We start from the raw sequence: 12470 nt of genomic DNA, 5'->3' as shown, positions 1-12470 counted from the left end.
CGTTTACAGCTATTGTATTTCATTTTTGTGAATTTCAGCCCTTTCGCTTGACTCTTAACTGCATGAAAGTTGCCTTCGAAATAATGCCCATTTTCCAGGAAGCACCACACAAAACCTCTTTACCTGCAGCTAAGTTAGGTCTGCTCCCGCACGGTGTCCTAATCACACCCGTGTTTTCCGCTATCAGATCACACCCCTAATCAGCCAAGCCTGCGACCTTCTCCTGGCTCACCTAAAACGCTATGCGGAATCTGGGGACGCTTTCGACATCCAGAGGTAAGGGCTACATTACGGACGAGAAATCGCCTTTTTGAATTGCTGCTTCTTGTAACTGTACATAATTACCGGACAATTACCTCGGGACCGGCAAACTATGGAAATGCTAGACACTCGCAAAAGCACGGTGGACTGACTAATAAGTAGAAATGAAACCCATATAAAATGCGAAGCAAATGCGAGCACAGCCCAGGGGAAGCGTGGTGTGTTGAGGGGGGCCTTGAGTGGGCAGCGGTTTGTGGGTGGACTCGCCCTCTGACCTCTGCAGGCCCAAGAGTGGGCAGGATATGCCCAGGCAGAAAGGATAGGGTCCTGGGAAAAGTGTTGCATTTCCACTTGCAGAAAAATTGTGGTGCACCTCAGCCTCGAAGCCATGACTTAGGGGTAGACACCAAATTTAAATGACTGATGATCTGGCTTTTCTCCCAGTTGTCCTATGTTCACTTATGGCAGATTTGGGGTAACATAGGGGTGGCTGATAAGCCAGAAGCCAACTCCTTATTATCATTGCTAATAAAATAATAACATAATCATCACTGGCATTGACCTTGTACCACATTGTTTACACAGTTCTCTTGTGCACATTCTCTCTGGTCATGAGATGCCTGAGTTGGCCAAAAGAAGATGAGAGCAGCTAGAAAAGCAGAGTCAATGACACCTAAAACCCTTCAATCCTCCACCACTGGGATCAGATGAAATCACTGTCAGCCATCAAATTGTTGTTGTTGCAATAGGAGCAGGGAGATGCGTAATCAATTGTAGGGACGTTTTCGATAAATACAGTCAAAATAAAAGAAGTCATCTGGAGGCATTTTCTCCTCATGATAAGTGGTTGGTTAAAGAACTTATGAGAATTTATGAGGAATTTATAAGTGCGTGTCTACATCAAACAAAAAATAGTCCTTTTAATTACAAAAGGATATGAATACCCAGTTGTTAGCCCTTTTAGAAATAACCTGACTACTCCTATGAGATAACAAAAAAAAGATCTTTCTATTTAAAATGGCCATGGGCGGGGGCAGGTTTCCTAGAACCCAAGAGGTTCATGTTTCTAGAGCTGCCAGACACTTTCCCATCTGTTTGTTTCTAAAATACAATGTGTGTTTTCTGTAATAATATAATATGTTCATGAAGCTGCTCCCCAAGTTTGTCTTGTGTTTCTTTGAGAGTGAAGGGCCCCTGTTTTTTGTTTGTTGCTCTTATAAAAACAGAACCCATGAGGAGGAAGAGGGGGACAGAGCTAATACGACTAGACAACCAGGTTGTTAATTCATCCATCACAATTTGCGCTGTATCGATTAATCATCGGATGCTGGCTCTGGACAGCTTTGGGGTGACTGCATAGCCTTGGGTCCACTGTTTTCCCTCCATCATGGGAGGAAATTTACAGCATACATGTTGGTGTTGGACTGTGCCTGGCTGGTTACAGCTGCCACAGCCTGGAAGTTGCGTGACACTGTCCCCCCTCCCCACCTGTGTTCAGATCAGCTCCCAGTTATGTTTAGCGTCTCCTCTGGTATTCCACTGTCACTGTGCAGAGGGTCTCACCCCAGCGGCCTCCTCCCAGCCCCTCACTCACACCGCAGGACGCCCCTCTTTTGAGCAGGTGGACAAGGGGTTCATGCCTGTTCAGGTGTATGACGGGTGGGCCAATGGCAGAATCCTTCCGAAACTCAAATGGTTCCCTCTCCCGCAGGTGCTACAGCTGCTACAGCACAGACGTGGTGGCCAGTGTCGCCTTCAGCACCCAGGTGGACTCCCAAAAGTCTCCAGAGGACCCCTTTGTGAAGCACTGCAGGCGGTTTTTTGCCTCCTCTATCCCCAGAGGTCTCCTGGTTTTAATCTGTACGTATAGCCCCTGTCAAGGGCGATGACACTGGGCTACCACCAGGTGGGCAGACCCTGCGACATGTGGGTGGTGCTAGGGGGCTCTCAGGACCCAGTCTCTGCCACTAGGGAAGGGCACTTGGAGGTGTCTGGGAGTCACCCTGGGGAGCCTGCCCTTCAGGGGCCTTGTCTTCCCAGAGCCACCCAGTCTCTCCTGGTGACCAGCTGGGGGCCACTTCTTACCAACACCGGTGGCCCTGGCCTCTCTCACCACCACCATCGGGAGAACAGCAGCCGAACCCTCTGCCGAGGGTTTTGCATGCACTGCCTCAGTTAGTGCTTGTATTCATCCCATGAGAAAGGTTTCCTCATTCCCATTTCACAGATGGGAAAACCGAGGCTTAGAAAGGGAGAGCCGAGGCTGGAACCCAAAGCCTTTACTGGGCATATTTCTCCCCGCCAGCAAAATCCTCTGTAGAAGAACTCTGCTGGAGGCCCAATGCGCAGTAAACTAGGCATCATATGTGATGGGTGACTCCCAGGTTACCTGTCTTCCCCACCCCGGCTTCCGCACAATACCTGCACACAGTAGGCCCACTGTGACTGCTGAGAAGCTGAACTGAGCCGAGCTCCCTGTCACCACCCAGGAGGTGATAAGTGTCCCTGACCCAGGTAGCCCTGTCCCAAGGACATGGCAGCAATGACCCAGGCTGCACATGGCACAGCCAGGGAGGCACCCACAGGGGATGGGGCAACATCCTTGTCAGCAGCTATAGTGGCAGCTTTTAGGGACAATTCAGATAGTAGATCTAGGGACAATTATCCTGTGGGGGGTGGGATGCAAGTGACTAGAAAGGTGAGAAAGCAGATCAGCTTCTACTACTTGCAAAGACTGGAAACGAGGCCAGCACTCTGTTCTTTCTTGATGAAATACAAAGGGCTTGGGCCCTCATATCCAGGACCTGGAAAATTAATTTATAAGCATGAGATTGACTTCTCGAGGGCCAGATGGAAACGGGGATTGAATTGTGTGTTTATCAACGTGCCAGGATGGGCGAGGGGTCCAGAGGTGGAATGAGGTAAAACCCCTCCTCCGAGGAGCAGCAGTTCAGGGGGGAGACAGGCCTTCAAGCCAGGGCTTGCTTCCTGGCAACCGGCCTCTCACAACCTTGGTTTATGATCGCCCCCTTTTCAATGCCATTTTTGTTTTTCTCTTTCAAGTATCATTTCCATCCATAATGGTCCCACTGGCCCGGATTTTGCCCAATAAGAACCGAGATGAACTGAATGGCTTTTTTAACAAACTCATTAGGAATGTGATTGCCTTGCGGGACCAGCAAGCAGCAGAAGAGGTAACGTGTTTTAATGGGACACGGCTTCGAAATGGAATGGAACCTAATGCGGCATCGCTCACTGTCTCCTCTCTCTCCCCTCCCAACCCCGCACGCTGCACCATGCTGTCCCGTGCTGGTCTCCACCTTGAGCCTTCCAAGGGCAGTAGGAAGAAAGGAGAAAGGCCAAGGCGGAGCAAACCCAAAAGAGAAGTGAGGGCAGCTGGGAGGGGCATGGGGAGAGGCCCAGAGCATTCTGTCCACACTCTGAGATCAGTAGAATTAAAGCTGCCCCCCAATCTCACGGCTTATTTCAAGCATCACCCCCCACCCAGGTTATAACTGCCCCCAAAAGAATTCTCTAGGTCGACGTGCCTGTGTATATATTTTATCAGCATATTCTTTACATTGAAAAATGGCAAGAACAGGGTTTTACAGCACAAACAGCATCAATATTAGAGAGGAGTTAGGCAGCCGTCACCAATCCCACATTCCTTTTTGGCTCAGAGGATGTTCCTACAAAATGTGTAATTGGGGAGCCTCTCTCGCTTCATCTGAGACCCTAGCTTTCTTTCCCCCTTACAGGCTTGCACCGTGCTTGGCACAAAGTAGGAATTAGGTAAATATTTGTTGATTGAACGTGGAAGTAGGGATCTTTAGTGGTAAGGAAAATAATTTCAATATTAGATACGCTGGTGCACACGCAGTGCGATGCGTTAAGGGCTCCCCTGAATTCAAGAAAATCGCTTAAACAAACAAACAAACGAAAACAGGCCAAAATGTCTTGGGCCTTGACTTGGGCACAGTATAGCTTGAAAAGGGTTTCCTCAAAGGCTGGCTGGCTCAGAGGGATTGACAAGGGAAGGACGTGAGGTCTAATGGTGTCAGCCTGGGCTGAGACTGAAATCAGGGGTCAGGGAGTGGCCGGATGCACAGGGCAGGCCCAGGTAGCAACAGCCTCGCCCTGCCCAGCTTCGTCCTCTGGAGACTGGGCAGCAAAGGTGTCCAGGTCCAGAAGGTGGGGAAGGTGTACACAGCTCACAGCCCCTAGGCCCACACCACCGTGAACTCAGCTTGATGCTGAGTGTGGGGAAAATGAGCTAATAGTATCCCCCGGCCAGGCTCTGCAGCCTACAACAGAGGCTGGAGCCTGGGGAAGGAGAGTGAAAAAAGCCCCATTTTCAAGCCTCAGTGCAGCGACAAGGGCTTCTCGAAGAGCACAGGTCACTCACCCCGCATCCCCTACCCCAGCTCAGCCTGAAACCCACTGGCTGTGGAGTAGGGTGAAATCCTAAAACTGTCACACCCAATGGCTTACTAAGAGGTGAGGGGTTATTAAAGATCCAATTACTGGGACTGCCTGGAGCTTTTCCTTTTATAAACTCGAGAGCTATTTGTTTCAAACAATGAGTTGATCTGAGAAAAACCTCCCGACCACAAACCCAGGGCTGCCCGTGTCAAGACAGAGCTATACGGTTACTAAGCAAACTTGCTCCCAACCCATCTGAACTCTGCAGACATTCCATCAAGCAGATGTGTGTTTGCGCAGTGGAAAATGCAGCACAGATGTTAAAAGGTAAATATTTTTCTAAGCTCTAGCCGATGGGTGGATTAGACACCTACATCTATCAGGGTGCGTATTTTTCTTGGATATAACCATAAACCAGCAGCGTTTCGGTCCTAAATGGCCAGTGTTCAAATAGCCTCCGAGATACAGTGCAAATAAAAGAAAGCCATCTGCACTAATGCTCCTCTCCAGGCATAGGCCCCAGAGAGCAGCCCTCTCTGGCCTCTGTAGCTGGAGGTTGAGACAGATTTGTACAAGGCTCGATGACCCTCTCGCAGCCTGTCTCGGCCGGGAGGAGAGGAGAGGAGAGGATGCCAGCTGCGTTCTGCCTCTGAGAAAATCCAAGATATGCTTGTGCCCGCCCCCTCCTGTCATTGCCCTCACCCCACTCCAGCAAAGCCACGAGCAAGCCTCAGGGATCACAACTGTGTCACACACCAAGAAGTTCCAGACACACCAGCCGAGAGGCCTGTGGATGTTCTGGGGTCCCAGGCTGGCATCAGGAGCTGAGGTAGCAGAGGGTATCACCTGCCATGCGTGCCATTATGCCCCACCTTTGCCTCCACGGGACCAGAACTAGCAATGGGGCCACCACAGCCACCCAGATGTTGATCAAGCAGCAGGAAGGAAGCTGGGGTAAGCTGTCCTTTGAGGACACTATTTGGAAAGCAGAATTAGCTGGGCCAACTGGGCTGACCCTTTGTCATTCTCTCAGCTATTCCCACCTGAGCAGGCTAGCAGGATGCTGAGGCCCCGCCTCCTTAGTCTCAAGGTTTTTGATACCTGGGTTTAGCTGTGAGCCCTGCTGCTGGTATCTCAGTAGACACCTCCCAAGGTCACAGACCTGAGAAGCAGAATAGCTGCAAAAGTCTCGCAATCTAAGGTTCCTGTTCCAAAGGGCAAGTAATTGTAAGCAAGCCCAACACAGCCTCCCTCAGAATGCATTTACTGCACTGCATTTTTATTTACGGAGTTATTTATCGCATACCCAACATGTGCTCAGCACAATCCCAGGCCTGGGGTGGGGGTGGGGCACAGGGTCCTGCCCTGGAGACACTTCTATTCTTATAGAAGGAAGAGAGCAACCAGGTGTGAAACAACAACAATCTTAGAGGGTGGAATTAAGTGCTGATGTGTGTGGCACAGATTATTCACGCAACAGAAATCCAGGAGCCAATAAACCGAGAAAATGCTACAACAAGTAACGTCCTTGGAAATTAGAATACTCGGATACTCTCCTTTTGCTGTTTAATTCTATAAGCTTCTGAAAAGAGTAACATATTGTTTGTCACTCGTCACATTAAAGAGCTTTTCAAAGAAGGGATGTGCCCGGGACATACTTGGCCAAGGCTAAGGCACGATGTAAATGCTTCTGTGGTTACAATTAGTGAGAGTACGAATATAAAGAGCATGCACATTGCTGATGAGGAAGACGAGGGAAAATGGTGAGACAGCTCTAATCACTTAAATGGGGTAGGGGGCTAGGGAGGAAAACAGGGACCCGATGTGAGGAGGCTAGGGTAAGGGGTGCAAAGTGCAGCCTGGAGGCTTTGAAGACAAGCCTCACCCAAGCGAGCCCCCCATCCCCACCCCCCCACCCCCCACCCCAGGTTCTGTTAATTTCCTGCTGTGTGAGAAAAGCACGTCCGCCCATAGAGCCCTGAGCTGTGCACAGTGAACATTCAGCCTTGACTTAAATCTATACGATGCTTCAATTGTTTTATTGTTAGAAAAACCAACCGACCAACCAGCCAAACCAACCAACCAACCAACCAACCAACCAGCAGTACAAACATGGCTAAAGTAAAAAACAAAAGCCCCCAGTTTTCCCCAGCTCCCCCAGCTCCCCATGAGGATGAACGTTGCTAAAGATTTTCTATGCATGGACAAATATACGTAATTGTGTGCCTTGTCCATTGACTGCTTCTATAGAAATGAGCTTCTATTGTGCATATTGTTCTGCAGCTTGCTTTTCTTACTCACCAGAGTGGTTTAACATCTTTCTGACCGGCCCAGATAGACAGCCTCATCACTTTTGTCTGCTCTTTGCTGCCCCAACCTGTGAAGGAGTGCAGACTGAGGGACATTCGGGGGCTCCAGGCTCTCGCCGTCCCAGAGAGCCCCGCAGCAAGAACCCTCCTTCTATCCTTTAAGCTGCACATGAACACCTTGTTTTGTGCTCCAAGAAACCCCACTTATGCGACCCTGGGCCAAAATGTGCATTTTCTTCTTTTGACCCTTAGAGGCGAAGAGACTTCCTCCAAATGGTCCTGGATGCCCGATATTCTGCCACCTCTGTGGGCGTGGAGAGCTTTGACATCGTCACACAAGTCTTCTCTGATGAATGCTCAGCCAACCCTTCCCAGAGGCCCCAGCCCAGACTCCCACCCAAGCCTCTGACCGTAGATGAGGTTGTGGGCCAGGCTGTCCTCTTTCTCATCGCTGCCTACGAGATCGTCACCAACACACTCTCCTTTGCCACCTACCTACTGGCCACCAACCCTGACTGCCAAGAGAAGCTTCTGAGAGAGGTGGACCGTTTTAAAGAGAAATATGTGAGTACAAGTTGGGTGCAGCGGCCCATGTGAAACCCGCACGACAATTGATCTTGTGTTCGTGGAAGTGAACCTGAGTTTTGCTCACTGCCTTGCTAACATCACACTCTAAGTTTATAAGATGGGCCAGGGCCGTGGGCCACCTGCTCCCTCCCTCTGGGTTGGCAGGTCAGATGGAGTGTTCAGAACAACAGGGGAAAAAGGAATGGGAAAAGCTGTGCACGTGCCTGCTCCGTCTGGGGCAGTGCATGAAACCAGGCCTGGCTCAGGGACGCTGCAAAGTCCTCGTGGGTCAGGGTCAAAGGTGAGGGATGGGGCAGACGGCGTGGTTTCCCGGGGCTCTGACTATACAGTTGCCATGCTCGGGGAGGCAGGTGTGAGGCAGAAAATGAAGCCAAATTGGAAGGCAGGAGTGGGCATAAGAGAGGCTGGGCAAACACAGGAGAGGAAGCCTATAAACGGAGTCAGCTAAATGGGGCCCGTGGGTGCCGAGTCCAGATTCCAGATCTCCCTTCTAGAGGAGACCCTTCCTCCCTGGACTTGAAGCACAGGTTCAAGGGTGCCGAGCTAGACTACTTTATCGGGTCATTTTTTTCTGGATGTCTGTGTGTGTATTGCGTTGACTCACGAGTTGTTAAAGAAAATCATTTTCTAAATCTGTGCTATAAAAGGAAGCCCACCGTAATAGAACCCTTCCTATTATATTCTGATGTAATTATTGCATCCAGTTTTGGGAGGTCGCCCGTTCTGTTATTGGAACTATTAGAATTTTTTTCATATATCAAGCTGAAAATTGCTTCCTAGAAAATTCTACTTCTTTATCCCACCGGGGAAGTAAAGGCAAGGTTAGTCTGCCTTCTCCAACGCATTAACTGTGCTACTAACTGCTTCAAGCTTTGGCTCATCATGAGCTACGGTCAACCCAAAGTTCCACGAGGTTATGACAACTGCCAAGCTGGGTCTCCCCAATCCACTGCTTGTACAATTGATTTTTGAGCCTAGATGCGAGTGTTTATATTTATCCTTATTATTGCTCGAGTCAGTCAAAATAATTTTGAATCTTGATTCTGCCATCTGTCATATTAGCAATTCCTCCAGCTTTGTATCATCTGAGACTTGCTAAGCGTGTCTCCTATTTCAACCAAGTCATTGATTACAATGTTGAACAGGACAGGGCTCCCCTCCAGGTTGACATTGATCCATTAATCGATATTCTTTGGGCATGGAGTCTCAATCAGCCGTGAATCCAAATCACCCTGCTACCCACTCCCACCACCTATAGGATCCTAATTTATTGATAGTTGTGTGGCTTTTTTAATTGGGGAGGGAGAGGAGGGGGAACAAAGATGATAGGGGTACATACTGCGAGAGAAATGCCAGGAGCTGAAGGGCTCATCTATTAGGATGTATTTGCTGGCAGGTAACAAAACCCCAAACAAAACTGATTTAAAAGGGGGGTGGGGAGACTTGTTAGGAGAGAAAATTGAGCAGCTCAGGAATAGACATGGCTTTAGGCAAATCTTTGTAAAGGGCTCAGTGATGTGCTCAGGTCCCGGGTCTCTAGTTCTTGGTTGTGCTTCCTTAGTGTGGCCTCATTCTCAGTTGCTCTCCTCTCAAAACCCCAAGCAGCCTGCCAAGAACGTTCGGACTACTGGTTCCTTGCTCATAATCAATGGAGCAAAGAGTGTCTTGGCCCCAGATTCTCAGCAAGAGATGTGAGGTTCATTCCGATGGGAATGTGTCGGTCACTGCCTATTCTTGAAGCAACAATTGTGGCCAGAATGGGAACTGGATGGGCTTGAGCCAGTCAGTCACACCCCCAAAGCCAATCATACTCAAATTAGATGACTAAGAACTTGGAAGAACACCTCCCAGAGGAAGTTCTGGCTGTTATCCCAGGAAGGCAGTGAAGACTGGTCTTAAATAACCCAAAGGCAGGTCAAACTAAAGACTTTTAAGCTTTTGGTGAGTGCCCAGCAGTTCGCAGATATGGCAGTGGGTTATACAGTTAGAAGTCATGATCCTTACCTTCAGGGAATTTAATCACTAATTGAAAAATAAAACCAAAAAAAACAAACAGTCCTGGCTGGTGCAGCTCAGATGGCTGAGTACTGTCCCATGCACTTAGAGGTCACCGGTTCTATTCCCGGTCAGGGCACATGCCTGGGTTGAGGGCTCGATTCCAGTAGGGGGCGTGCAGGAAGCAGCTGATCAATGGTTCTCTCTCATTGATATTTGTCTCTCTCTCCCTCTCCCTTCCTCTCTCTCTCTGTAAAATCAATAAAAACATGTTTATTTAAAAAATGACCAACAAAATATAGAGAAAAATAAGAAGTTATGTCTATTAAAACAATACCTCCCTAACCAATAAAACCCCCCAGGGCAATAGAAGGCAGCAAAAAATCAAGTCTGGACTGTGTGGTGTCACGTAAAGAGCATGGGTTCTAGGAGTCAGTCCCACCAGCACCATCATAACTCCATCTGGTTGTGTTCCTCTCCCAGCAGGCCACAGGGAGTGTTCCATAGGCTTCCCGTCAGAGGCCCTCACGAACTCAACCCCTCACCTCCGACATGACCTTGACTGTTATCAAGGAGATAACACTGTCTTATTAAACCCTGGCCCCCTTTAAATCTCCCCAGCCTGGAATGGGGGTTCCTTTCCCCAGAGGGCCACCTCCCACTGGGCTGTGCAGAATGTTGCCCAGCACTGAGGGCCCATGGGCGAAGAAACTTTTAGTAGGTAACGTTTTGAAACTTTAGCATACAGAAAACCATCTGGGAAGATGTTTAAAATGCAGGTTCTGGGGCTCCACCCTCAGAGATTCTGATTCCATAAGTCTGGGCTGGGACCTAGGAATCTGCATTTTAAAATTAACATCCCAGCTGATTTTGAGGTGGGTGGTCCCTCATTACACTGTGTAGACAGCCTTAGACTCTCAGGGTCCAGACCCAGTTCTAAGGAGAAACAGAGCCCAAAGCTCTGCCCAGCCACGCAAGCCTCCAGGTCATTTTCTTTCTCTAGGTAACAGTTGGGACTATCTCTGAGAAACAGGAATACTGTGTCTCTCTTTAAAAAATTAAATTCGGTAGTCACAATGGTGTTAATAATAGTATAGCCTTGGGAGGAAACAAGATGCCAACGTAGGTAACAGCTGCACCTGCTGCCTCCTGAAGCCACATCAGAATCACAACTAAAATACAGAACCACCATCGCTCAGAGCCTCCTGCGAACCGACTGCACAGAAGCCCCACAACCAGGGAACTGAAGCAGCACCGAGACCAGGAGGAGGGGCGGAGACGCGGGCGGATCGGGGCTCGATCCCAGAGACTCGGCCGCGGGCCCACACCCAGTGCCGCGGGGTAAACCCGGGAGGAAATCTCGGCGACGGGGGTTTCCCGGAGGAGCGAGGGGTCCCAGCCCCACAGCAGGCCCCCAGCCCAGGGCTGCAGGGCCAGGAAGAGACGTCCCCACACCTTTGGGCTGTGAAACCAGCGGGGACTGTGGCTGAGGGTCGCGGAGGCTGCGGGAGCCCCAGCAGCTCCTCTAAAGGGCCCGGCACGGACTCACTCGGACGCTCCCTCTGAGCCCAGCGCCGGGAGCAGCCGGAAAGGACCCGGGACACTCGGGGGGAACTAACCTGCCTGAGATCCGGGCGAGAGCTGGAGGGTGGCTTCCTCCCGGGCAGAAGGGCTGGCGGAGGCCTTGGCTCCTGTGGCGAGTCCTCCCCGCACAGCCGGCAGGCAGGCGCCATGTTTGAGTCGCCAGCACGTGACTCACGCCTTTGGCCCCGCCCCGTGATTCCCGGAGGCCCCGCCCCTCCCCACCTGCAGCTCATCCAGGCCATTCCCAGGGGCTTTTCTGTGCAAGTGGCCTCTCGAGCCTCATGCTTAGGACTTTCCTAAAATCTCTCAAACAAGCAGCAGCGGGCCCCATACGGCTTGATAAGCGGCCGCAGGCCTGGCACTAGCGGCAGCTGCACTGGCTCATAGCTGGGCCTCTCCTGGGCATCTCCAAGCCCAGCACAAGGAGCAGCATCTACGGTTTGCTGTGTAGCTCATGCTGGGTGGCCCTGGGCAAGGCACTGGCAGAGGCTGACTGTGCACCTCCAGGGAGGCCCCAGAGACAGTGCACCTGGTGGTCAGACTCGACCATGCTGGTTTACAACCCTACCACATCCACGAGGGACACACTCAAGGGGCATACTCGGTGAACACCAAAGCCCCACTGAAGTAAATCCTGCTCCACAGGGGTGTCTCCAGCACAGCAGCTCTTTGGCTGTAGCTGCAGCTGGTCCTCACAGCCGATTGGCCTGGGGGTCAATTCCTCCCAGTGACGCCAACAGCAACCAAGGCTCAACTACAACAGGTCAGAGCACACAGCCCACACAGGGGAGCACCTGGAAGGCCCAGCTCAGGTGACTGGGGAGACTGAGCCACTGGACCCTACAGGACACCTACTACACAAAGCCACTCTACCAATTCCAGGACACACAGCAGCTCTACCTAATACATAGAAACAAACACCTGGAAGCAGCCAAAATGTGGAGGCAAAGAAAAATGTCACAAAGGAAAGAACAGAAGAAATCTCTAGAAGAGGAACTAAATGAAATAGATCCAAGCAAGCTAACAGATACAGAGATCAGAATTTTGTTTATAAGGATGCTCAAGCATATTAGTAAGAGTATGACAAAAACAAGAGAGACCATCGATGACATAATAAAGTACCAATTTGAAATGAAGGCTACAGGAACTGAAATGAAGAATAATTAACAGGGAATCAACAGTAGAGTAGAGGACACTGAGAATCAAATCAGAAATTTGGAGCATGAGAAACAAAAAACACCCAACCAGAAGAGCAAAATGAAAAAACAACCCAGAAATATGAAGATAATATAAGGAGCCTCTGGGACAACT

At 50.2% G+C, this 12470-nt stretch overlaps 1 protein-coding gene across 1 annotated transcript in view; it reads left to right on the top strand.

Annotated features, from left to right (window-relative positions):
• The window catches only part of TBXAS1 (thromboxane A synthase 1), a 127374-nt gene that overhangs the window by 78886 nt on the left and 36018 nt on the right, over positions 1-12470 (top strand). The window contains exons 6-9 of the mRNA XM_081148131.1: positions 188-276; positions 1973-2121; positions 3325-3455; positions 7245-7556. Of these exons, the coding sequence (XP_081004257.1) occupies positions 188-276; positions 1973-2121; positions 3325-3455; positions 7245-7556 (681 nt within the window). The remainder of the gene's footprint in view (positions 1-187; positions 277-1972; positions 2122-3324; positions 3456-7244; positions 7557-12470) is intronic.

Source organism: Miniopterus schreibersii, assembly GCF_964146895.1.
Source record: "Miniopterus schreibersii genome assembly, chromosome: 9".
Classification (NCBI taxonomy): Eukaryota; Metazoa; Chordata; class Mammalia; order Chiroptera; family Miniopteridae; genus Miniopterus; species Miniopterus schreibersii.
Note: the sequence above shows the minus strand (reverse complement) of the source record. Positions and strands in the feature narration are given on the sequence as shown.